This window comes from Erpetoichthys calabaricus, chromosome 2 (genome assembly GCF_900747795.2).
Source record: "Erpetoichthys calabaricus chromosome 2, fErpCal1.3, whole genome shotgun sequence".
NCBI classification, from domain to species: domain Eukaryota; kingdom Metazoa; phylum Chordata; class Cladistia; order Polypteriformes; family Polypteridae; genus Erpetoichthys; species Erpetoichthys calabaricus.
The window spans coordinates 154,058,150-154,082,093 of record NC_041395.2 but is presented as its reverse complement, the minus strand read 5'-3'; the positions used below and the strand labels follow the sequence as shown (position 1 = coordinate 154,082,093).

Genomic DNA, 23,944 nt, shown 5'->3' with positions numbered 1-23,944 from the left:
AATTAAAATATAATAATAAAGTCATGCCAGAATATAACCCTGTTACTATCAACCCCAGACCTCTTGTCCTAGAGCAGGATGAGCTAAAGGTGTCAAATAAGAGTAGATAGGAGAAAATATACAAATGGGCATAAATGGGTAGTACAGGTTGAGTATTCCTAATACAAAATCCCTGGGACCAGAAGTATTTCGGATATCTTTGGATTTTGGAATATTTGCATAAGCATAATGAAATGCAGCCAAACCAGCTAAATGCCTACATACTCATAGTTCATATCATCAAGCAGTTGCTACAATGTGTGTTGACATGACAAATATATTAAGCCTCCAAAGTGATGAACATAATGTACAAATTCGATTGTAGTTTCCTTTTAAGAGGGCCAATGCACAGAACAGCTTTTTTTTTTTTTTTTTGTTTTTCATCAATTTAACTGTTGTCACTTCTCATGTAACTGGCCGAAAGGTCAGAGCTAAAGTATCTCAGCCAAGCTTAATCTTCTTCATCCCCACTGTACTGGTAGTCATAAATTGCCGACTGAAGAGGTGCTATATTTAGTTTTCCTGTGTTGTGGATTTATATACATAAAACGTAACATATTTTTGCCAACATAAAAAGGCAGATTGCAGGAGTGTCTGGTTTTCCTAATGTAACTGGAGAAATTTACTGCACTCGCATTGAAATAAAGGCGTCTGTTGGGAATTAAGCTGCTTTTGTATTGTGAAATGAATAGCCTTGAGGCATGAAAAGGTTTTGGGAAGCCACCCGTATACTTGAATCCAGGATGCAAAAGGCAAATACAGTGATACCTTGAGATACAAGTTTAATTCGTTCCGTGACTGAGCTCGTAAATCAAAATGCTCTTATCTCAAATCAATTTTCCCCATTGAATGAATTGAAATGCCATTAATCCGTTCCGGACCCCCAAAAAACACTGCAATTTTTTTGTTACATGTTTTTAAATAAGAAAAATGTACGTATAAATAACGAATATTGTATAAAAACACCATACAATAGAATGTACTGCGATAAACTGGTTTTATTAAGTACAGTACAGTATAATGTACAGCATTTACCTTGGATATCAGACGAGTTGAACATGCTGACGGAGGTGGTGGAGAAAGGCTGAACTGAATAACTGAATGTTATTCACTGATTTTTACCCTTTTCGCCACACCTTCCTCACTTTCATCTGCAGGGGTTTTCGAAAAAAACCTGTCCAATGAGGTCCGTTTCATCCTCCCTTTCAGAATGTTTCTAAAATGCGTCATGCAAGTGTCATTAAATAGCACCGTCACGCGTCCAGTTGAAACTTTTTCTGGGTGTTTCTTTTGAATAAAGTCTGAAAGTTTCTCCCACATTCCCAACATTTCCTTTATCTCACTTGTAGAGATAACTTCCTCCGCGTCACTTATTTCCTGCAAAACCTCCGTGTGCTGCTGCGTCTGTAGCTCCTTTAGCTCCTCCGTTGTCAGTTCCTCGGAGTGCTCCTCGATGAGCTCATTGATGTCACCTCATCCATGTCCAGGCTTGCTGGGGGATGTATCCTTCGGTCGCTATTATTCTTGCAAAAGTTTTGAGGTAATCCTCAGCTGCCTTCATATCCGTACTCGCTGCCTCACCATGCCTAACAACGGAGTGAATGCCGGTCCTCTTTTTAAAATTCTCGAACCAGCCCTGACTGGCTTTAAACGGCTCGCCCGATGCCAAGTCTGTCGAAGTGCCTGAGGTCTGTTGCTGCAAATTAACGTAAATCGCTCGTGCCTTCTCGCAGATGATAGCCTCCGTCACGGTATCTCTGGCGATCTGCTTCTCCGTCAACCACACAATCAGCAGCTTCTCCATATTTTCATGGATAGATGTCCGCTGTTTAGAAATGATTTTAACGCCCTTGGCTGGCGTTATAGCCTTTTTCAACTCCTTCTGCTTCAGTATGGTGCAGATTGTAGAAGTGCTACACTTGTACTGCTTCGCCAAATCGATTACACGCACACCTTGCTCATGTTTTTCTATAATTTCTTCCTTTAATTCAATGCACATCATCCACTTCTTCTTCTCTGCACTGTCCTTCGCACTCACTTTCTTCGGACCCATAGTTGGAAAAACGAAGTTTTGCAAAATAACTGCAAGCACAAATGCGAGCACAACACTGAAGCTTCCACTGCGAGCTAACTGCTTAAAGTGATCGAGTGAGACATGGGATGTTGCGGCATTCACTGTGGTGAGCTGCATGAACTAGTGGTGGGGTGGGGTATCTGAAGCTGGCTCGTAACCCAAATTTTAGGTCTCAACTCAAAGCAAATAATCGACCAAGAGACTGCTCGTATCTCAAATAACTTGTTAGTTGCGACACTCGTAAGTCAAGGTATCACTGTATTAAGTACAGATGTGTACAGAGTTGAGTCCAGAATAGAACAGAGTAAAAGCAGGATGTGGCATGGTTTTTATGGCTGGTTGATGGAAGTGATGTCAATGAGGCCAGAACTGGAAGTGATGTCTTCAGGGCAGGACCAGAAGTGACATCTTCGGGGGGCTGGAATCAGGCAGAATTTCCCATGTTTGGCCTGTAGGGATAGCAGAGAAAGGTTTAGCGCACCCTGCCACCCCACTGGCCTTTCGTGGTATTAACCTTCTATTCGTCCTCTTAGCTGCCTCCCATGCACATGTGTGTGACAGTATATATATATATATATATATATATATATATATATATATAATAATAATGAATAACCCATTCGCTCATTCTCACTTACTCATCAACCAAAACACATTATTTCCCATTTAGTTTAAAAGATGAAATTTGGCAGTGTCATCCACTTAGGTCTATAGATATCTGCTAAGAAAGGAAATTTTGATAGTTCAATATTTCCTAAAACAAACGCATCTCCTGTATGGTTTCACTTTAGCCATGGAATGGAATGATATGTAGTATGAGCTGTAAAGTGGAAGACGGAAGGCTCGGCAAAGCTCAAGTAAGATGCGCTTAGCAATAAAGCTCAGGTTGGTTTCTCAGGGATGGAGGGAGAAATGCAGGAGTTGTTTCCTGGCGTCTAACACTAGCGGTACCAGCTGCATCAGTTTAAATACTAGTGCAGCTCTGTTAACGTGTTCCACATGACCAAAAAGGAGAGGGACGTGGACAACTGTGTATATACTGTAGTTCACAACATTATTTCTTTTTACATTGTCTCTTCTGTACAATCCTTGCTTCTCTCCTGAGAATATATATGAACCTCACTTCTTCGTTTCAGACTACCATTTCTTTTCCTTACCAACAATACTTTTACGGGGAGAAAACCAGTGCTTGAAGTGGGCAAATACGCAACCCCAACCTCCCACCCCAAACCACTATGAAATAACCCCAAAATTAAAACATTTAATTCATTGCAGTGCCTAAATGTTCAGCCTCTAAATGGCATTGTTGTTTGTTATAAGTTAAAGTACAACATGAGTATGTGTTACAACTTTGTCTGACTATGGCATAGGCAAATAAAAAAAGTAGAAGCTTGAACACTCTACTGACGAGAAACAAAGTAATGCTTGTGTGAACAATGTAAACAAATGAAAGTCTTAACACTAGACTCCCTGAAGAAAAAAGTCGTAATGCTGGGTCACATTAAATTCCCTCACAACTCTTCATCAGCGTCTTTGTTTTGCAAATGTGTCAATCAGCACAAGCAGCAGGCAGCCTGCTATCTCATCGCCCACCGACTTCACTGAAGTCAGTCAAAACAGACTTGAGCTGGGAAAACTTTTTATCTGGGTGTGAGCTGTCTGGAATTGTATAGGGTAAATAATATATCATTATTTGGAATACTACATTTCATGCGTGTTCCATGCCTACAGTGATCTGGGTAAATGTGGGATGACAGGAAATGTTGAACACATAACTAAAACAGAAACATTTTTCATGATATACTAATAATGACAAAATGCTGACCTGAAGTGTATAGTTTGTGAAGACTGAAGTCCAAATGTCAAATAAACACTTTCATAAAAGGCATAACAAAACAAGTGTACTTTTATTTGAGAATATAACCAAAGAAAAAGAAATTATTCAATTTACATGTAGCTGTCAATGGTAAAAACCGAAGCCTAAATATCAATTGACACAACCTAAACATGTCTGAGTGGCTATTCAAATATAATAAAATTACAAAAATGGCAGATGGCGTTAATATGACACTAATTCCATTTCCTTTTTGAGGAGATAAAAACAAAGGGACTAAGAGGCTGATGCTTCAGATGTCATGAACCCACAGTTTTACTCCCACAGCAGTTTCGCCTGCTGTTTCATTTGTCTCTTCTCTCCAAAGCTGTGTCGCTACACTATTGCAAAATAAAAATTTTATCATTAATAAAAGAAAAGTAGGTGATATCCTCCTGCCATCTGTTTCCACTGTTGACGATTATTATAGCATGCTCTTTCTGCAAAACATGCATGTTTTTATGAAATCAAGTGCTGAAACAAACACATTATCAGTTATAGGACATGTAGACTATATGGTATTTAATTGTATGTGAACATTCAAACTTTTCTGAATCAACCTGAAGCCTGTGTACTGAACACACACCTTTTTTCCAAACTAGCTCTTCATTTTATTTGTCATGTGGGTGTGAATGCTGTCTCAGCTGTTCCACAGTTATACCATATATGCTATGCTGTGTCAGAAGGACAAGTAACAAAGATGGCTTCCTGATGTGCTCAGCCACAGAAAAAATAATATATTAGGATTTCTGCCGGTGTCTTGCTTCAAGCGGAGTAGTGCATACCACAAATCAGTGCAGAGTGATTCAAGATTAAATACCTGCAGCGATTAGTAGAACAATTGAATAGTTGTGGTTCTAGTCTCTAGCAAAGCAGATTCCTACCACCCCCTACAAACCCCTTAAAAATACATGGACTTTTTAATGTGTGTTTGTATTGACATATCCCCTTCTACAATATCCAGGATGTTAATTCAGTTACGGAAAGACGATAACACTCCTTCATTATCTTTTATTCATTTAATAAAATATATATTGGCAGTAATTTGTTTGTTACGTATACAGAACACAAAAAAAATTGCCCATGAAAAGTATTCACCCCTTTTAAAGGTTTCACATTTTATGGTTATACAACATTGAATCACAGTGTGCTTAAATTAATACTCCACCCAAAAATTCTATATATTTTTTTGTTAGATACTCCAACAGATTTGTAATAATGACCAAGAAAATGTTTTAATCTCCTGTTTTCATTGAAAAGGAACATGAAATGTATGGTATAATACGAGACAATTGTGCAGCAAAGAATATTAAACATGTCAATGGGGATGGCAGAATCCACATGTCAGTTATTTAGTTATTTGCTCACAACGTGCCAGCTACATGCATTTTTTGCTATAATATTGTTAAATAAATACTTTAAAAAAAAACCTGTGCACATCATAAATGGGAAACACAATTCACAAAGGATGGTTTTTAAATTTAGCTTTATTGATTCTCCTTCAGCAAAAAAAGACTTTAATGCCAAAGTGAAAATATATCTCTACAAAGTGATCTAAATTAATTACAAATATAAAGAACAAAAATTGATGATAAAACTAACTATTCACCCCCTTCACGTATTTCGTAGAATCATCTTTGGCAGCCATGACAGCCTTGAGTCTCTCTCAGCTTTGCTTTGTATCGTAACACTGCCATTGTTTTCCTATTCTCTCTCTCTCTCTCTTAGCTTTGCACACCTGGATACTGCCATTTTTTCTCAGGAATATGTGCCAGCAATCGGAAAGGTTGCCGGATCAAATCCCGTAAACACCAGAAAGTGACTGTACTCCGCTGGGCCCTTGAGCAAAGCCCTTAACATGCAATTGCTTCGTCCTGGGTTTGTTGTTAACCTGTATCCAGCCCTGCAAGCAGTTCCTCCAACTTGCAGTGAAAACTCAGGGGCTGGTGGCAGGATTGGCACTCCAGCCACTGTTTTTTTAAAAAAAAACAAAAAAACCTCACACTATTACAGTGTGGTGCTAAAGGTGTCTGGCTGCATTCTGGTCACAATCCAGGTGGTTCATCGTGTGGTGGGTGTGGTAATGCTCTGTAATCAGCACATGCTCCCTACCAAGTTATTTGCAAAACACCTCATACTGTCTGTTATGTATTAACATGTGTTTAGATGTTTTTGTCGTCTTTGAATTATGTTTCATATTTTTATGTTATTTCTGTCGATTTTGTTTATTGTTGGCTAAGTTTGTACTGTGTCTTTAAATGTACTTTTGTACATCATATGTTCCATGTGCCTTGTGAGGGTAGCCCCAAGAGCCAGAGCTACCCTGATGTCACCACATCCGAGGCCTCCATCTGTCTATTTAGGGCACAGCAGAAAGAGAGCAGAGGCATGGCATGTTTAAGTCTGTTCAGGTTGTGAGTATTGTTGTTGGATTTACTGGGTTTTTGGTATTTTTCTGCTACTTTTCTTGTATTATTCTTTGAATTAAGTGTATTGAGACTTGTATGGTGTGGGTTGCCTTTTCAGTCAACTCTTATTTGCTCTTTTGAGTGCTCATTTGTGTTAATTTTCCTGTATTGAATTAATATTTGGTGGATTGGTCTCCTCAACCAAAGCTTTTTATAATTTCTTTTATTTGAGATGAATTTTTGAGTTTTATTTGGTACATTTTAAGTATATTTTTGAGACTTGATTCCCTTTTGGGCCTACAAATCCTGAGGTTGGCCAGTGGAGCTGTGATTACGTTCACTGAGGTGAGGCCTTTTCCAGGCACACAAAGGAGGCCTGAAATGGCCAGAGAAGTCTTTTGGAGGCCTCACAAATCTTTTTTTGTTGTATGGTTCTGACTCAGAATCGTAACACTGTCAGATTGCATTGGGATGGTGAACGAACAGCTTTGTTCTAGCTACAAATTCTCAGTTGGATTGAAACCTCTCCAGGACATTAACATTATTGGTTCTTAAGCCATTCCTACATGAGTTTTCTTCATGCTTGGGTTTGTTTTGTTTCTCAGAAACAAATCTACTAAGGTGCAGGATTTTTGTAGATTACATCAGAGGTTCCTCTGGGATTTCCTGTATTTTGCTGCATTTGTTTTGCCTACTGTTCTCACAGAGAAGCATTACTACGGTATGATGCTGCCACCACCATGCTTCAGAGTTTGAATTATGTATGTTTGAAAATGTACATCGCTAATACCAAATATGATGTTCAGTCTGATGACGTAAATGCTCAATTTTGGTATTAGTAGACTTGCCTTCTGGCAAAAAAATGCTAGACAAAATGTCATATGTGTGGTGTTTTTCTTAAAGTGGCTTTGTACTATCTACTTCTTCATTTCCCATAAAACTGTGACTGGTGATGCACCTGGGCAGCAGTTGCAGTATGCACAATCTCTGCAAAATCAGTCAATGTAGCTTGCAACTCCTTCACAGCTATCGTAGATCTCTTTGTGGCCTCCCTCACTTGTCATCTTCTTGCATGATCTCTTAGTTTTTGTGATCTCTTAGTTTTTGTACACTGTCTGCTGTAGGCAGATTTATAGCTGTGCTGTCCTCTTCATTTCCTCATGATTGGTTTAACTGGACTCCATCGAATAATAAGTGACTTGGATATCTTCTTGTTTTCTTCTTATTGATTGCTTTTAAAACACCTTTTCACTGAATTGCTTAGTGTTCTTTTGTCTTCATTGTGTAGCTTAGACCATGACAGTGACTAACTTCAAGTTGGATCTTTCAGATCAGGTGTATATGTGCTATAATCAATTGAAATTCCTTGACTACAGACCAGTGATCACCACTGAAATTATTATATGCTTTCTAACACCAACTGACTGCACGAGTGATGATGTTGGAGTGTCATTAAATGTTATACAGTCATATTTTGTGATTTATATTTGTAATTAATTAAGACCACTTTGCAGAGATATTTTCCTACTTTGACATTAGTCTTTTTCTGATGATCAGTGTCAAAAAAGTGAAATTCACTATGATTCAACATTTTCCTATAATGAAATATGAAAACTTTCAGGAAGGTGAATACTTTTTATAAGTACTGTAAATATAATTTTTATCGTGACATATAAGCCTCTCATGAATTCTGGTTTTACTACTGGAAAGAGTTTATTTCACTGAAAAGATATGATTACATTATTCTTACCTGATATCTATGAATTTAGATCTCGATGTAATCCTGCCTCTGATGATAATGTGAGACTAATTTTGAAATTATGAGTAGTAGCAATCTTCTGAAATGATTGATCACAAGTACCCTTGTGTTGTGATCCTGCAACCAAATAAAGGCAAAAAATGAATAACAGGTATCAAAATAACACAAAAACTGGACCCGGACTTCACTATGTTGCCTACGATACAATCTTCACCCTGAGCAGCCTGACCCCAAACTAAAAAGGTGAGCTTTGCAGACTATGAATTCAAAATTATACCAAATTTTACTTCAATGAATAGGGTGACAGTAAACATCTGCTTTTTAGGACAAAAAATACAAAGTTCTATAACTTATTAACAACAAAAAGAGAGAGCAAACACTAACAAGGTCAGGAAAAAGAAGGTACAAAATAATCAGAAAAGGGTATGTCTAAAAAGACAACCCATATCTAACAAGTCCACTCCATAGTCCAAAGAAGAAATAACCAGAAACCAGAAAAAAAAAACCTACTATGATCCACACTCAACAGCAAAGAATGTCGCTTTGATGAAATTAAGTCTTTGGCCAGAATATAACAAACCAAGGGCAGTCCTTGAGAGGTGATGTCAAGGTGGACCCATCTCTTGGGGTTACACCAGCATAACACAAGAAGAAAAAAAAAACAAAAAAAAAACAAACTTAAAAATCCATACAATAATACTGCAAATAAAACAACATGAACAAAAATCATAAAATGAAGTATTAAAAAACAACCATCTAAAATTAGAAATAACATGAAAAATAATATATAATAGCCAACAAAAACTTCTAAGGCTGAAATACAGCATATTGTTTTTCCATAAAAGATATTCTTTTATTTTGTCTTACAAATTCCACTCTGCAATGGAAAATTTGGAAGCCATTCGGCACTACCATCATTCCTTTCAGCATATTGCATTATTTGGAAGATACTTCATCGCCAGAGCTGCAGCTTTGTGTATGTATTAGCTCTTCAAAAGCAGCAGACATAAGGCATAAAGCTAATAACATTTTAACATGAAGGTAAACCTTTATATTTTTGTAATTGCCTGTTAAATTCCTACACTTTTCTCCACAGTGACTATCAAAGATAGAATAAGCGGCCTTATAGCTGCACAGTAAAGACAGTTTTGCATACCTTATGGCAAACCTGAATTGTTAACACCTGGAATAAAAAAGCTCCCCAACCCCCAAAAAAATTCCCACTACTAGTAGATCAGATTTTTGTGGGAAACACTTAAAGGTGATACCTTGAATGTACTGTCATTTTTTGTGTGTGTTCTTAAACTTTTCTTCATGCTGTTTTAACCAGTGTGCTTTAATCATGCTACCAGGCCTGTGTCACCAGTTTAATGATGGTCTGATATCTATCACCAGTTGCTCAAGAATACTGGTGTATATATTGAATCTACAATATACTAGTATAAATTCAATATCCAAATTCAGTCATGACTGAATTGTAAAAATAGAGCCATGGAAATAAAATTAGGAAGACATGTTATTTTTATGAAATTAAAATACCTCATTGTTTTATAGTGGCCCAAGTGATCTAATTAAAAAGCGCAATTTAAGGTGTCAAATGACTGAAAAGACCATTTGACAAAATATTTTTCCCTGGTGCATCATACTGAGATGTCACCCATTGTACTTGGGTCCCTATCAATGTGGATTAGGTAAGGTAGTTATACTTGCTAATAATGTGTACGGTACAGTATGGGGTACACTGAAAGAAATGCTGCTAAAATCTGCAACATTCCATAGTAATTTAAAGAATGCTAACAAGCTGCATGTTCATTATTACTAGGGTTGTCACAAAAGCAGAATGTTTGTTTATATTTGATACAAACCAATGGACCAATACCAATGAAATTTCATGATATTCTATACCAATTTGATAACATGAAAAAAAATAGAAATCCTGTTCAACACCATTTTATTAAAAGTGCCTCCATTATTCAAGTGTGCAATATTGTGACTTTTTCTGCAATACTATATAAGCTGCTCAAAAAATTAAAGGAACACTTTTTAATCATAGTATAGCATCAAGTCATTGAAACTTCTGGGATATTAATCTGATTAATTAAAGCATGAGGCGATACCTGGACCCTACAGAGGTTGCACAGGTAATCCAACTTCTCCAGAATGGCGCATCGTTATGTGCCATTGCCAGAAGGTTTGCTGTGTCTCCCAGCACAGTCTCAAGGGCATGGAGGAGATTCCAGGAGACAGGCAGTTACTCTAGGAGAGCTGGACAGGGCTATAGAAGGTCCTTAACCCATCAGCAGAACCGGTATCTGCTCCTTTGGGCAAAGAGGTACAGGATGAGCACTGCCAGAGCTCTACAAAATGTCCTCCAGCAGGCCACTGGTGTGAATGTCTCTGACCAAACAATCACAAACAGACTTCATGGGTTTTGCCTGAGGGCCCAACGTCCTCTAGTAGGCCCTGTGCTCACTGCCTGGCACCATGAAGCTTGAATGGCATTTGCCTTAGAATACCAGAATTGGCAGGTCCACCACTGGCACCCTGTGCTTTTCACATATGAGAGTAGGATCACCCTGAGCACATGTGACAGACGTGAAAGCGTCGGAAGAAACTGTGGAGAACGTTATGCTGCCTGTAACATTGTTCAGCATATGACCGGTTTGGTGGTGGGTCAGTGATGGTCTGTGGAGGCATATCCATGGAGGGACACACAGACCTCTACAGGCCAGACAACGGCACCTTGACTGCCATTAGGTATCAGGATGAAATCCTTGGACCCATTGTCAGACCCTATGCTGGTGCATTGGGTCCTGGGTTCCTCCTGGTGCATGACAATGCCTGGCCTTGTGTGGCAAGAGTATGCAGGCAGTTCCTGGAGGATGAAGGAATTGATGTGAAATGAGTATATGAAATGTGCCTTTGAAGAGGAAGATTTTGTGTTCTTTTGATTGAGAGACGGAGCTGTGGCAACCGGTTTCAGACGGAGCTGTGGCAACCGGTTTGAGATGGAGCTGTGGCAACCGGTTTGACACTGAGCCCAGATCGCACCTCAAAAAGACTTGTGTTTGTTCTGGCAGTATTTGAATAAAGTTTCTCTCTGGGAATCCCTGAGAGTGTCTGTGCAACTTTGTGACCCAATTGTGACAATATAAATTCAAATAGTTACAACAGCATTAAATAGTGGTATATATTAGTTACCCAACTAGTAAACTGGTATTAGCATTCATAACTGTCAAATGTTAAGGTGTGATAGACATGGAAACGCCCCAGTGTATCAGTAATTGGGGGATGTTCTATTCTAAGGTGGAAAAAATAAAATAAAGAAAGATATCATGTGCTACCTGATTTATTGTGCACATTCCAAATTTATTTTCTGACATTTTCTCACCAGTAACTGAGAAAAGATTATCAAATCTATAATTAGTGAATTACAAGATAATTCAGGATATCTTCATTTAAATCTACTCTAAAGCTGTTTTGTACGTTGCTTTTAAAATCTGTTTTGTCAGAGAATTCCTTTGCTAGGTTTGCAACATTTCCTGTTGTAAGATTTATATTTGCGTCTTTAGCTGGTTGATTTATTTTTTACAGTGTGAATAAATCCTAGTGCCATAATCTTCCAAATCTGTCTCTCCTTGTATTTTTTTTTTTGCATTTATCTAAACATTATCAGTTTCACATGAATCCACTGTTTCAGAGCTCTCATAAAACACAGTTTGTTGTGTTGTTTTCAGATTGTGTTACATGAGTGATCTGACTTTATTGCTCAGCCTGTGTGCAGATCCAGAAATAGTATATTAAATGGATCCGCAGTCTAAGTGACTAACTATGGTCCTTTCAAATAAATTGCATATGTGTTTTCACTACGTTCATCACATTTTAGGTGTTACACTAATGAACATTAGATTGGCTGCAAAAACCAAGCAAATAACACAAATTTAGCTTTGCAGATTCATACAGTATTTAGAAATATGCTTTTATTGCCGGTCCTTCTGATATAATTGAAGTGCTTTCTGCTTTGAAGCACTAAATAAATTTTATTTTCATACTAAAAAAAAAATGAAGTTTTTTTCATTTCTGGTGTGGACATGCCAAATGGCCACTTTGTCTGAAACTTTCTTCCATTTTTATTTGCACTGCTGATGTGCATTTTCCTCCTTACTCTGTGCTATATAATTGTGGGTGTGTGCAAGGTTGCTCCCGTGGCCCTGAACTGCATAAACTTGTTAGAAGATGGATGGACAGCCAGCTGCAGACTTGCTCAACACAATGAGAGAATGAATGCTAAACCTCCGTTCCTTTATTGGGACCGTGTAGGACACTGTATTTAATAAGTGATTCATCTTACCATTATTTTATCTCTTCTTACACATTTGTGACACTACAAGCTAAACGATTACATCTAGCATGTGATTGATCATACTATTTCACTGTCAAGGCACGCACAAATTTATTTATAAGCTAACTCCTTAATGTTATAAAAGTGGTGATAAGATTGATTCCTGCAATTGCACACTAAACTTCTCCTGCCTCAAACAAAAACTGTTATTTGTCTTTTCAACAAGTGTTGATGCAGTGCTTTACGACATTTTTATATGTAGTTTTTACTCATGCTTCTGTCACTGTATTCTGTATTCTGCCTTCCACAGTAAGTCATTTACTTACATTCCCACAAAAGTGTGATACTGTTTTTCACTCTGTACTACTTATACTAGAAAATGGTAGTACCATTACATTTTTAAAATTTTGGTAAACTTGTTACTGAAGTATGTATTCTGGTAACATCCGTAATTGACTCATGCGAGTAAGAATTTCACTGTACTCTGTAAACCTGACAGTAATGATCTTATAAACCTACTGTAAATGGTACAATTCAGAATTATTTTAAGCTTTGAACATACTGGAAGTGTAACTGTGGGCCATACTCAAAATACAGAGGAACAAATCATGCTTTATTTCCACAAATGATTATGTAGATTGCTCCAGAGTGGTAAATTAATATATATAAATGTGTTATTTTATGTTTAATTACATAAAAATGAATAAAGTTTACTGAGAAGTCTCATTCTTCAAATAAGTAAGCATATTCTTAATTTGGAAATGTTCTGTCTCTTTTTATGCTACTAAAGCTACTTACCATAGCACCCCCCCACCCATAAACTACTTACCATAGCACCCCCACCCATAAAACAATTAAATGCACCCACTGATTTAAAAAAAAATAATAATAATAATAAGGCCAGATGATTGGAAGACAAACCCAACTCTTTGATATGTGGTTGCTCGTTTATTTGTAGTGCTGTCAGATTTGTTTGCAAATTAGAACAGTAGAACAATCTAGACGAGAACAGGCCATTCAGCCCAACAAAGCTCACCAGTCCTAGCCACCTAGTCAAGTTTTGAAAGTCCCTAAAGTCTTACTGTCTACCACACTATTTGGTAGCTTATTCTAAGTGTCTATCATTCTTTGTGTAAAGAAAAACTTCCTAATGTTTATGCGAAATTTACCCTTAACAAGTTTCCAACTGTGTCCACGTGTCCTTGATGAACTCATTTAAAAATAACAGTCCCTATCCACTGTACTAATTCCCTTCATAATTTTAAACACTTTAATCATGTCACCTCTTAATCTTCTTTTGCTTAAACTGTATAGGCTCATCTCTTTTAATCTTTCCTCATAATTCAACCCCAGATGAGGCCTCACCCGTGCATTATAAAGGTTGAGCATAACCTCCTTGGATTTGTACTCCACACACCGTGCTATATAACCTAACATTCTGTTTGCCTTCTTAGTGGCTTCTGAACACTGTCAGGAAGTCGATAGCTTAGAGTCCACTATGACTCCTAAATCCTTCTCATAAGGTGTACTCTTAATTTTTCGGCCGCCCATTGTGTATTCAAACCTAACATTTATGTGTAATACAGGTGAAATTCCGTTACAACTAATATCTTTACAACAAAATTTTCATTGCAATTGAGTATTTTTATGGTCCCGAAAGTTTCCCCATATGACACGATTCTATAGAAATCTCGTTACTATGAAGTGCCCAAAAGACCTTGAAATGCCTGAATGAATCATCCACAGAGCAGTTAGTTCTGTGGTTGCAGCTCAGTTGTGCACAACGATCCCCAAGCAGAAACATTGTAAAGTAAAAAAAAAAAAAAAATTATTTTTTCGAACTTTCCTCATACTGTTTTTTTGCTGTTTTTGTTTTTGGTGGTTTTCAGTGATACCTTTTGTTTATTGCTCGTCAACATTTGAAAAACATCCATTGGAATTTAAGTCATTGTCACCCTCCCATAGAAATGGCAGACACGAAAAAACGATAACCGTTCATATTAGAAAAAACAAATTACATTTTTGCAGCTCTCGATTGCGGAAAAAAGACGTTGCCAGTGAATTCAGAATTTTGTCATCAACACTGTCAACGTTCTTGAAAGACCAAGCAAAAAAAGAAGAAGAAAAATCTCGGGTTGCAAATGTATGTGAACTGCTGCATTTGAAGACGTCGAAAAGGCCGTTTTTATGTGGTTCAGTGATGCTCGTTCAAGAAACATTCCTATTAATGCGGCACTCGTTCAAGTAAATGTGAGGTTTCTAAACTCTCTTGGGACCTCCCCCAACTGGACAACAAGCCGCAGAGCGTCCTGAAGTGCGATCACCGCGTCTTTGGAAGACTGTTTATATGTTGCCGGGGCAACAGCAGGCTCACAGCTCTGCTGTGTCTCTCCGCCAAAGCAAATTCGATGGGTGATGGAAGGAACTTTGTAAATGCCGGGAACAGGATTACTTGGCCACTAACCTGGCCACGACCCTGCCTGACTGCTGTTTCTGTTTATAGGAGAGTGGCAGATCACGCTACAATAAATAATACTGCTGTTCCTGTTTCAAGCTGAATAAAGCTGGTTTTGCTAAAGTATTGAGACTCAGCCTCGTGTTTTGGGGTGTAAGGCAGGTACTTATATCGCGATCCCGATCTTTTAGGATTTGCTTCTGTGGCACCTCACTGCACTGCTGTGAGCCTGCTGTTGCCCTGCCCAAAAAACGGACAAACAATCTTTCACAGACGCGGCAATCACGCTTCGGGACGCACTTAAGCATGACGTTCCCATTGGGTGAGGGGGATCCCAAAAGAGTTCAGAAACCTCACAATATGAAGAAGAAGAAAAGATTGATTCGGCTTCTGATTGATAACTGTGCTGCCCACAACATGCTTCCGCATTTAGATAATGTTCTCGTTGAATTCCTCCCACTCAATTGCACAGCAGTGCTTCAGCCATTGGATTTGGGCATCATTCGCACCCTGAAAGTTATCGCAAGGAAATGCTGAGAAAAATTCTCGTCAGCATAACTTGTAGAGAGGAGAAGGTTAAAATTAACGCCAAAGCAAATTCGATGGGTGATGGAAGGAACTTTGTAAATGCCGGGAACAGGATTACTTGGCCACTAACCTGGCCACGACCCTGCCTGACTGCTGTTTCTGTTTATAGGAGAGTGGCAGATCACGCTACAATAAATAATACTGCTGTTCCTGTTTCAAGCTGAATAAAGCTGGTTTTGCTAAAGTATTGAGACTCAGCCTCGTGTTTTGGGGTGTAAGGCAGGTACTTATATCGCGACCCCGATCTTTTAGGATTTGCTTCTGTGGCACCTCACTGCACTGCTGTGAGCCTGCTGTTGCCCTGCCCAAAAAACGGACAAACAATCTTTCACAGACGCGGCAATCACGCTTCGGGACGCACTTAAGCATGACGTTCCCATTGGGTGAGAGGGATCCCAAAAGAGTTCAGAAACCTCACAATATGAAGAAGAAGAAAAGATTGATTCGGCTTCTGATTGATAACTGTGCTGCCCACAACATGCTTCCGCATTTAGATAATGTTCTCGTTGAATTCCTCCCACTCAATTGCACAGCAGTGCTTCAGCCATTGGATTTGGGCATCATTCGCACCCTGAAAATTATCGCAAGGAAATGCTGAGAAAAATTCTCGTCAGCATAACTTGTAGAGAGGAGAAGGTTAAAATTAACGCGAAAGAATCTATTGAAATGATTGCAGACACCTGGATGCAAGTTGAAGAAAGCACTGTAGCAACAAATACAGAATCTCATTAAAACGAAATTTTCATTACAACGAAATATTTTTTAGTTTCCTGTAAGTTTGTGGTAACGGAATTTTACCTGTATTTTACATTTACTGACATTAAATTTCATCTGCCACAAATCTGCCCAAGCCTGTATGCTATCCAAGTTCTTCTGTAATGATATAACGGACTCCAAATTATCTGCTAATCCACCTATCTTGGTATCATCTGCAAACTTAACCAGCTTGTTACTTATATTCCTATCTAAATTATTTATATATATATATATATATATATATATATATATATATATATATATATATATATATATATATATATATATATATATATATATAGTAGGGGTGTGACGAGACGCTTTTCCCACGAGACGAGACACGAGACTGGGTTCTTTTTAAAGAAATCCTCAATGTTTAAATATATAGCAAAAATAGCCTTTTATTTAACTGAAAAACACAAAATGCAAAAAATGCATGTCCATTTTGAAATCAACTTTATGAAATAAAACTTCTATTTTGATGAATGATATGCAGTAATAACATGTAAACACTGCAAAATATTTTGCCACAAACTGACAGGCAATTAATTGCACAATAAAATTAAATAGTATAAATAAAAATAAATAATAAACAACACAAATATCCCTTTACGTGCAATTAACCATAATTAGTGTAACTATCAAAGTAGTGCTCTCTTAAAACTCAGAGTGCAAAACAATGAACAAAATTTTCTTAAGCATGGAAAAAGAGCTAAGACCTAGGTAATGAGGTAATGACCTATACAGAACAGCCTAAGATATGGTCATGTTCTTTTTTAAGAATATAAGCATGTCTACATTTTTTCACAAGAAATTCGGCATTGACAATGTCGCAGGTATCCAGTGTGTCAATGTTTCGGGCATTTTGTCTTATTTCTGGGCTGGTGAGCGCTGCTGCTATAGCAGCCTGCTGCTCCAGGTAACGAACCAGCATATCCAATGATGAATTCCATCGCGTGGTGACGTCCATTATTAATTTGTGCGGTGGCAGTTGTAGCAGCTTCTGCTTAGACGTCAATACCGCGGCAGCTGTCGAACTCCGGTGAGAAAAAGCAGTTACACGTCTCACCCGCCCGAGCAAACGAGCGACACGTGCAACACCGAGGCCAGCCTGTGTAGCGAGATTTATTGTGTGCGCGAAGCATTTGATGTGCGGCTCAAATCCTGCCTCGCGCACAGCCACATCCATATTACGCGCATTGTCTGTTACAATAGCGATGCAATGGTTTGGCTTTTTAAGACCCCACTGTGTGACAGCTTCTTGTAAAACTTCAGCGACGTTTGCCCCTGTGTGTGATTCAAAAAGTGGGCGCGTCTGCAGTACAAAATGTACCATTTCCCAATTACTGTTGATAATGTGGGCTGTAATTGTGATATAGCTCTGTGTACACCTAGAAGTCCAACCGTCAGTAGTTATGGCGATGGTTTCTGCCTCTTTCAGAGCCTGTGCAACGTTTACCTTGCACTCCCTGTAGAGAGTCGGGACCACCGTGCGAGTAAAATGTGCGCGTGACAGGATGGCATACTTTGGTTCCAGTGTGTGGATGAGTCGCCGAAATCCCAGATTTTCCACCACTGAAAATGGTCTCATATCGGCTGCAATGAAAACGCCAATGTCTCTTGTTATTGCCTTGGCTCTTGCATTGGATGGTGGAAGTTTAGCTGCAAAGGCATTTGTTATGGTTGTTTGCCCTTTCATGCGAACTGAATTGCTTTCCGTTTTCTTCACAGACGCAGCTTTTAGTAACGAGCTGTGGTTGTTTTCTAAATGCTTTTGCATAGTGCTTGTGTTAGCAGAGGTGTATGGTATTAATTTCTTACAGTGTTTGCAAATTGTCTTTGTTTTGTCTGTCATTTTTTCGCCGTTTCTTATTTCCACAAGGAATCCAAAATGTTGCCACACCAACGATTTAAATGTTGCGGGCACATCTTCTATCCTTACTTCTCCCTCACACTCCATCATGCCAATAACGCAAGGATATCGTCACGTTCTCGCGAGACCAGACGCATCTCACAAGACAAATCTGATCTCGCGAGATCTCGTACCACGAGATCTCGTTACACTACTAATATATAGTGAATAAGGACACAAACAATGATAAAGTTTTGGGGTTTTTAGCCCCGTATACTGCAAAATAAATTGTCAATTTGTTTTTCATAAACTCAAAAAGACATTGAAGGGAGGGAGGACGGACATTTTATGGTGGCGGACAGGAAATTAACGTGAGGGATGCTGGGAAGAGTCGTGGTGGATTCTGGGAGCATGACGTCATCATGGGTCAGCAGAGGGAAGGAATGAACCCGGAAGTGTGCGCTTTCTAGAGCCATTCGGGCGCTCTTTACGGTTGCGCCATCTCTGCCTTTCTAAGGAAGTAAAGAAAGAAAGATTAGTACACTGCCGTTGTCCCCCCACAGGATGTTTTACGCAGCAAACCGGGTCTATCAGTCGAGTGCATCCGGAAAGTATCGGTATTCACGGCGCATCACTTTTTCCACATTTTGTTATGTTACAGCCTTATTCCAAAATGGATTAAATTCATTTTTTTCCTCAGAATTCTACACACAACACCCCATAATGCCAACGTGAAAAAAGTTTACTAGAGGTTTTTGCAAATTTATTAAAAAATAAAAAAACTGAGAAATCACATGTACATAAGTATTCCATTTTGGAATAAGGCTGTAACATAACAAAATGTGGAAAAAGTGATGCTCTGTGAATACTTTCCAGATGCACTGTGTGTGTGTGTGTATATATATATATATATATATATATATATATATATATATATATATATATATATATATATATATATATAATATATTTGCAGTTGGAGATCCACAAAGGGAGAAAAAACGAATCACGTATCATAAAATAGTTTTATTCCTGAGCTTTCAACCCCTGTCAGGGGTCTTCATCTTATATATAATATATATATATTTTTATGTGTGTGTGTGTTAAAAATAACAGCGGCCCTAGCACTGACCCCTGTGGAACAACACTCTTAACATCAACCAATTCTGATCAGGCTCCTCGAACCATCACCCTCTGCTCCCTTGTCTGAGCCAATTCTGCACCCATCTAAAAACATCACCCTGAACTCCCACTTCTTTTAGTTTGATGCCTAACCTCTAATGTGGCACCTTATCAAATGCTTTCTGAAAGCCAAGATAAATAATATCATATAGTATGCTCCACTTTGATTGAATCTTTTTGTTGCCTCCTCGTAGAATTCCAGCATGTTAGTAAAACAAGACCTCCCTCTTCTGAACCCATGCTGACTGTTCGGAATAACTCCTGTCGTTGCCATGTACTGCTCAATCTTATCCTTAATAATTCCTTCCATTAATTTTCCTGCGATGCATGTTAAGCTTACTGGCCTATAGTTGCTTGGATCTGCCCGGTTACCCTTTTTATATAATGGGATGATATTTGCCATTTTCCAGTCCTTCGGAATCTCTCCAGTGTGCAGTGACTTCCTAAAAATATGTGTCAAGGGTTTATATATGTACTCACTAGCCTCCTTAAGAACTCGAGGGTAAATATTATCCATCCCTGGTGATTTGTTTGATTTCAGCCTATTTAATCTGAGCAGCACTTCTCCCTCTACAATTTCTAAATCCCTCAGTACCTCCTTAGTAGTCACATTTACCAAAGGGGAGGTAATCCACTTGCTCACTTGCACACACCTCAGAAAAATCTAAGTTTAGGGCATCTGCTATTTCATTGTCTGTATCTTTTAATTCCCCTTTACTATTTCTGATGTACTCGACCTCCTCCTTGACTGTTCTTTTACTACTAAAATACTGAAAGAATCTCTTAGGGTCTTCTTCTGCCTTATCTGCTGTATTTAGCCTTCCTGATATCCTTCTTAATGGTTGCTCTCATGTTCTCATACGTTCTACGATTCACTTTGCAGTCATTAGTCTTATATGCCTTATCAAACAGTTTTTTCCTTTGCAAGTTCTTTTTTAAATCTTTATTAATCCACTGTGGAGTTTTTTTTAATTTCCTTTTAATTCCAAATTTAGGTATGTATCTGTCCTGCATTACATGTAAAACATTTTCAAACCTGTTCCACTGCTCCTCGTCTGTCTGCACACTTAAAAGCTTATCCCATTGTATTGTATTAAAATACAAAACACTGTGAATTCTGTTTTCTTATTTTTAGGTAATTCATGGCTGTGGCAAAATGTTGCACTTTCTAACCAGACAAAAAAGATTTCTTGCTGCAAGTATTATCAAGTTTTCAACCCAGCATGTCACATTTCGTCTGGCTTGGGTCTTGCAGAACATAAAACAGGTGAGAAGAATTTTAACAAGACCATAACACACATTTACTTACCTTTATTTCAAAGGTATATACTATGGGTATGTTTGTTAATGGAAATGCAATCACATTACTTTCTCCCACCTTCATTTATTGTTAATGTACATTTTTATAGGAAAGAAATAAGCTTTGATTGACTTAACGGACATTTTAGTATTTGAACCCAAAAGGTTTTTGAGAAGAAAATAAATTGAACAGATAAAACCCTTTTTTTTATCAAGTTTTTATTAATATAATCAAATATTAAACAATATATATTAGCAAGAAATTGTGTAACTACACAAAAGATAAACCCACACAATGTCCATCTTCTAGCCATGTCCTAAGTCCTATAACATACCAGCAGGAATAATGGTGAAGCCTGTCCACTGAAACCCCCCCACTGAAATACATTTCCGGCAATAAACAGTCCAACAATAGAACTAGCATAATCTAATTTTTGGATGGGATTACGGAATGCTTTGTTAATTCACAATGCAGTGGTTAATTCAGTATTCTTTCATCTGGTAGCAAGGAGTAATTTGCCACCAGATGTGTTTAAGCAGATGAACTTGGATGTTGACATCTAAGAAATAATGTTTTTGAGGTAAAAGGTGACAATACAAAAAGCTCACAAAAAATTAAAGACCAAGAAGTCAGAAAATAAGGATAAAACCAGGTAATGAGCATAAACATTTTTCTCATACTGTGACATATATTTGTTTCAGCTCTGATTTACAAAAATTATTGGTTGGGTTTGTATTTGTTCACTTTCACCTCCAGCCCTAACCATTGCCTCTATTCTAGCAACTGCAATGTATTGCCAATTTTACTATTGGAAGAAATGGCACACGAATAATAATGCTAATATTTGCATTGGTAATATGCCAATGCATATTGCTCTGAAAACCGGTGTAAGAATTTTGCTATATTTATTCTGCCCAGTATTTGCAAGCATGAATAAGACAATAATAGTACTTTATTAAAGCTTTATTCAAAAACCTTTTTTCCAGTATGTTTTGATGATTAAAACCTACTATGCATTCAGAATGTGACAGAAAAGTGCAAAGGAAGATTTATAACCAGTGGGAAATTCTATTAGAATACCTAGCTTGTCTGTTTTTTGCAGTAGTTCTAGGCCTCTGTCTGGTTCTGCCAACACCTAGTCAGATATTTAAATTATAGTTAAACTTAAGTTTTTGTTATCAGTGAGGATGTCGGCATAGGACATTAATGGCTTTGCAACTTTCGAAGATAAAAATGTAACATCTGGTGCTTTTATTGTGACGTATGGTTTTATTCATATTAGTTACATTTATTTTTGTAAGGCACTCTTCACAGAGTGCGAACACAGAGCACTGTAACAAGATCACAGGTAGATACAAATACACACTTTACAAATTACTAATTACATAATAAGTGCACATAAAGACAGATTTGTGTTTAAACAGACATTAAAAAAAGTGGTTTGAAACTGGTTAGCAATAATGGAGCACAGCAGTATCATATAGTACATATTTCTATTTCCATCTGTATGTTATCTATAATACAGTGGCATTGAAAATTTTAACCATTTAGTAAAATACTGACTAAATTAGTAAGTCTTAGGCCATATTTTGTATCCAGCGGTAGGTGATGTCTTGTGATATTGGATCATTTGGTTTAATTGTACTTCAAAGTTTTTATCTGGTTATATCATACACGATGATGAACAACAACATTTTTTCTGTTTGTGCATATTGCAAGTGACATTCGTTTTCCTTACTCTATCACAGGCACAGGAAGCTGTAGAAAAAGATGACTGCTGCTTTGGAACAATAGATACGTGGCTACTGTACAGACTCACCAATGGTTTGTCAGTTAAACACTTCTTATATAGGGAACACTAAAAGAAATGCTAATAAAAGCTCCACGCAAACAAAATATAATTTTGACAAGTTTAAAGGAATTAGTCATTGTTAAGCATGTATTATGTATATATTGCTCCTTATGCATTACATCATCAAAAATGTTACTTAAAAGTATAAATGTAAAACATAAATAGCTTTCATTTTCTACTTAGCATATTATTTGATAGATTGAGAAATGGATTGAAAAGAAACCTGTATTAACTTTACAATGGTGAGCAATTTCCCATGCATCCTTATAAATGTTATTTTTTCTGGTACTTTGAGTGTAATAAGGGAAAATTAACTTTATTTAGGGATTTACTGTCTGTTTCTCTGAAGTAATTTAATACAAGTAAAATTTAAACCAAAATATAAAGTAAAATAGTAACAGAAATTTGTCTGTGAATCTAAAGGTTTTGTTTTAGATGGGTAAAACATATGTAATAGTGAGTTGCACATTACAAGAGGCTATGGCATTAATGTTGTATTTTTTAACATTGTTTAATAACATGAGAGGTGGAGCCTTTCCAGCTAGAAAAATCCCCAACACAAGAAGTAAACCAGGATTAGACACTATCATTTTTCACACACACGGTCTGCATTTCCTAATTTACAGTTGTCCACCTGCTTTACCCATTGCATTGGAAATATGAAAGGAAAAGAAGAAAAGTCTCAGAACAACATACAGCTCCCCAGAGAAGGCACATTATTTAAGTTCAGACTCCAGTCTAAATATTATTCCTTTTAATGCCACATTAGTTTTCATACAGATATTTTACATGTTTATTATATGGAACAGTGACAAGGGAATGACATTTTAAATGATATTTTAAATAAACAAATGCATATACATATAGTGTGCCCAACAGATGGAAAATACAAAGTTGAAAAGATCGACAAAATTAGATAACCAGCTCCCCTAAGCAGGCTAAAAATCTGTGCTTGCCATATTTTCAGGTGTTACACCAAAGCAGTGCCTTTTCACTTTGTCGTAGCCTGTGTCTAACTCTTTCTTGTATCTGTGACCTGTTCTTCCCAGTGTTAGCTTTCTCTCTTAATCTCTTCTTTCAACTCTTGACTCAAACAATCCTCAACACAAGTTAGCATGGCACTTTTACCTGGGATCAAGACAAGTCAAGTATTCTTTATTGTCATTGCAGCTATATACAAGTAGATGGTGGGACAACCTGTGTATTTTCAGGACCATGGTGTAATGTGCCAATAACATAAGACAGCATAAAGTGCAACACATTATACAACAAAGTGCTGAAGACAGCACAGTGCAAAACCAGGTTCCGGACAATAGCATAAACATATTTTATTAAGAAATTGTCATATCCTTAGTTGTTGGGTTATTAAACAAAGTTATTACACTGTCCTAGTTCCATAAAATTAGAATATAAGCAGGAGTAAGGATTAAAGGGGGAGAAAAAAGCGTAAAAAGTTAAGTTTAG

General features: G+C 37.5%; 1 protein-coding gene across 1 annotated transcript in view; it reads left to right on the top strand.

Annotated features, from left to right (window-relative positions):
* Positions 1-23,944, top strand: part of gk5 (glycerol kinase 5) — a 143,868-nt gene that overhangs the window by 17,278 nt on the left and 102,646 nt on the right. Inside the window, exons 5-6 of the mRNA XM_051922915.1 lie at positions 20,464-20,595; positions 22,377-22,452. Of these exons, the coding sequence (XP_051778875.1) occupies positions 20,464-20,595; positions 22,377-22,452 (208 nt within the window). The remainder of the gene's footprint in view (positions 1-20,463; positions 20,596-22,376; positions 22,453-23,944) is intronic.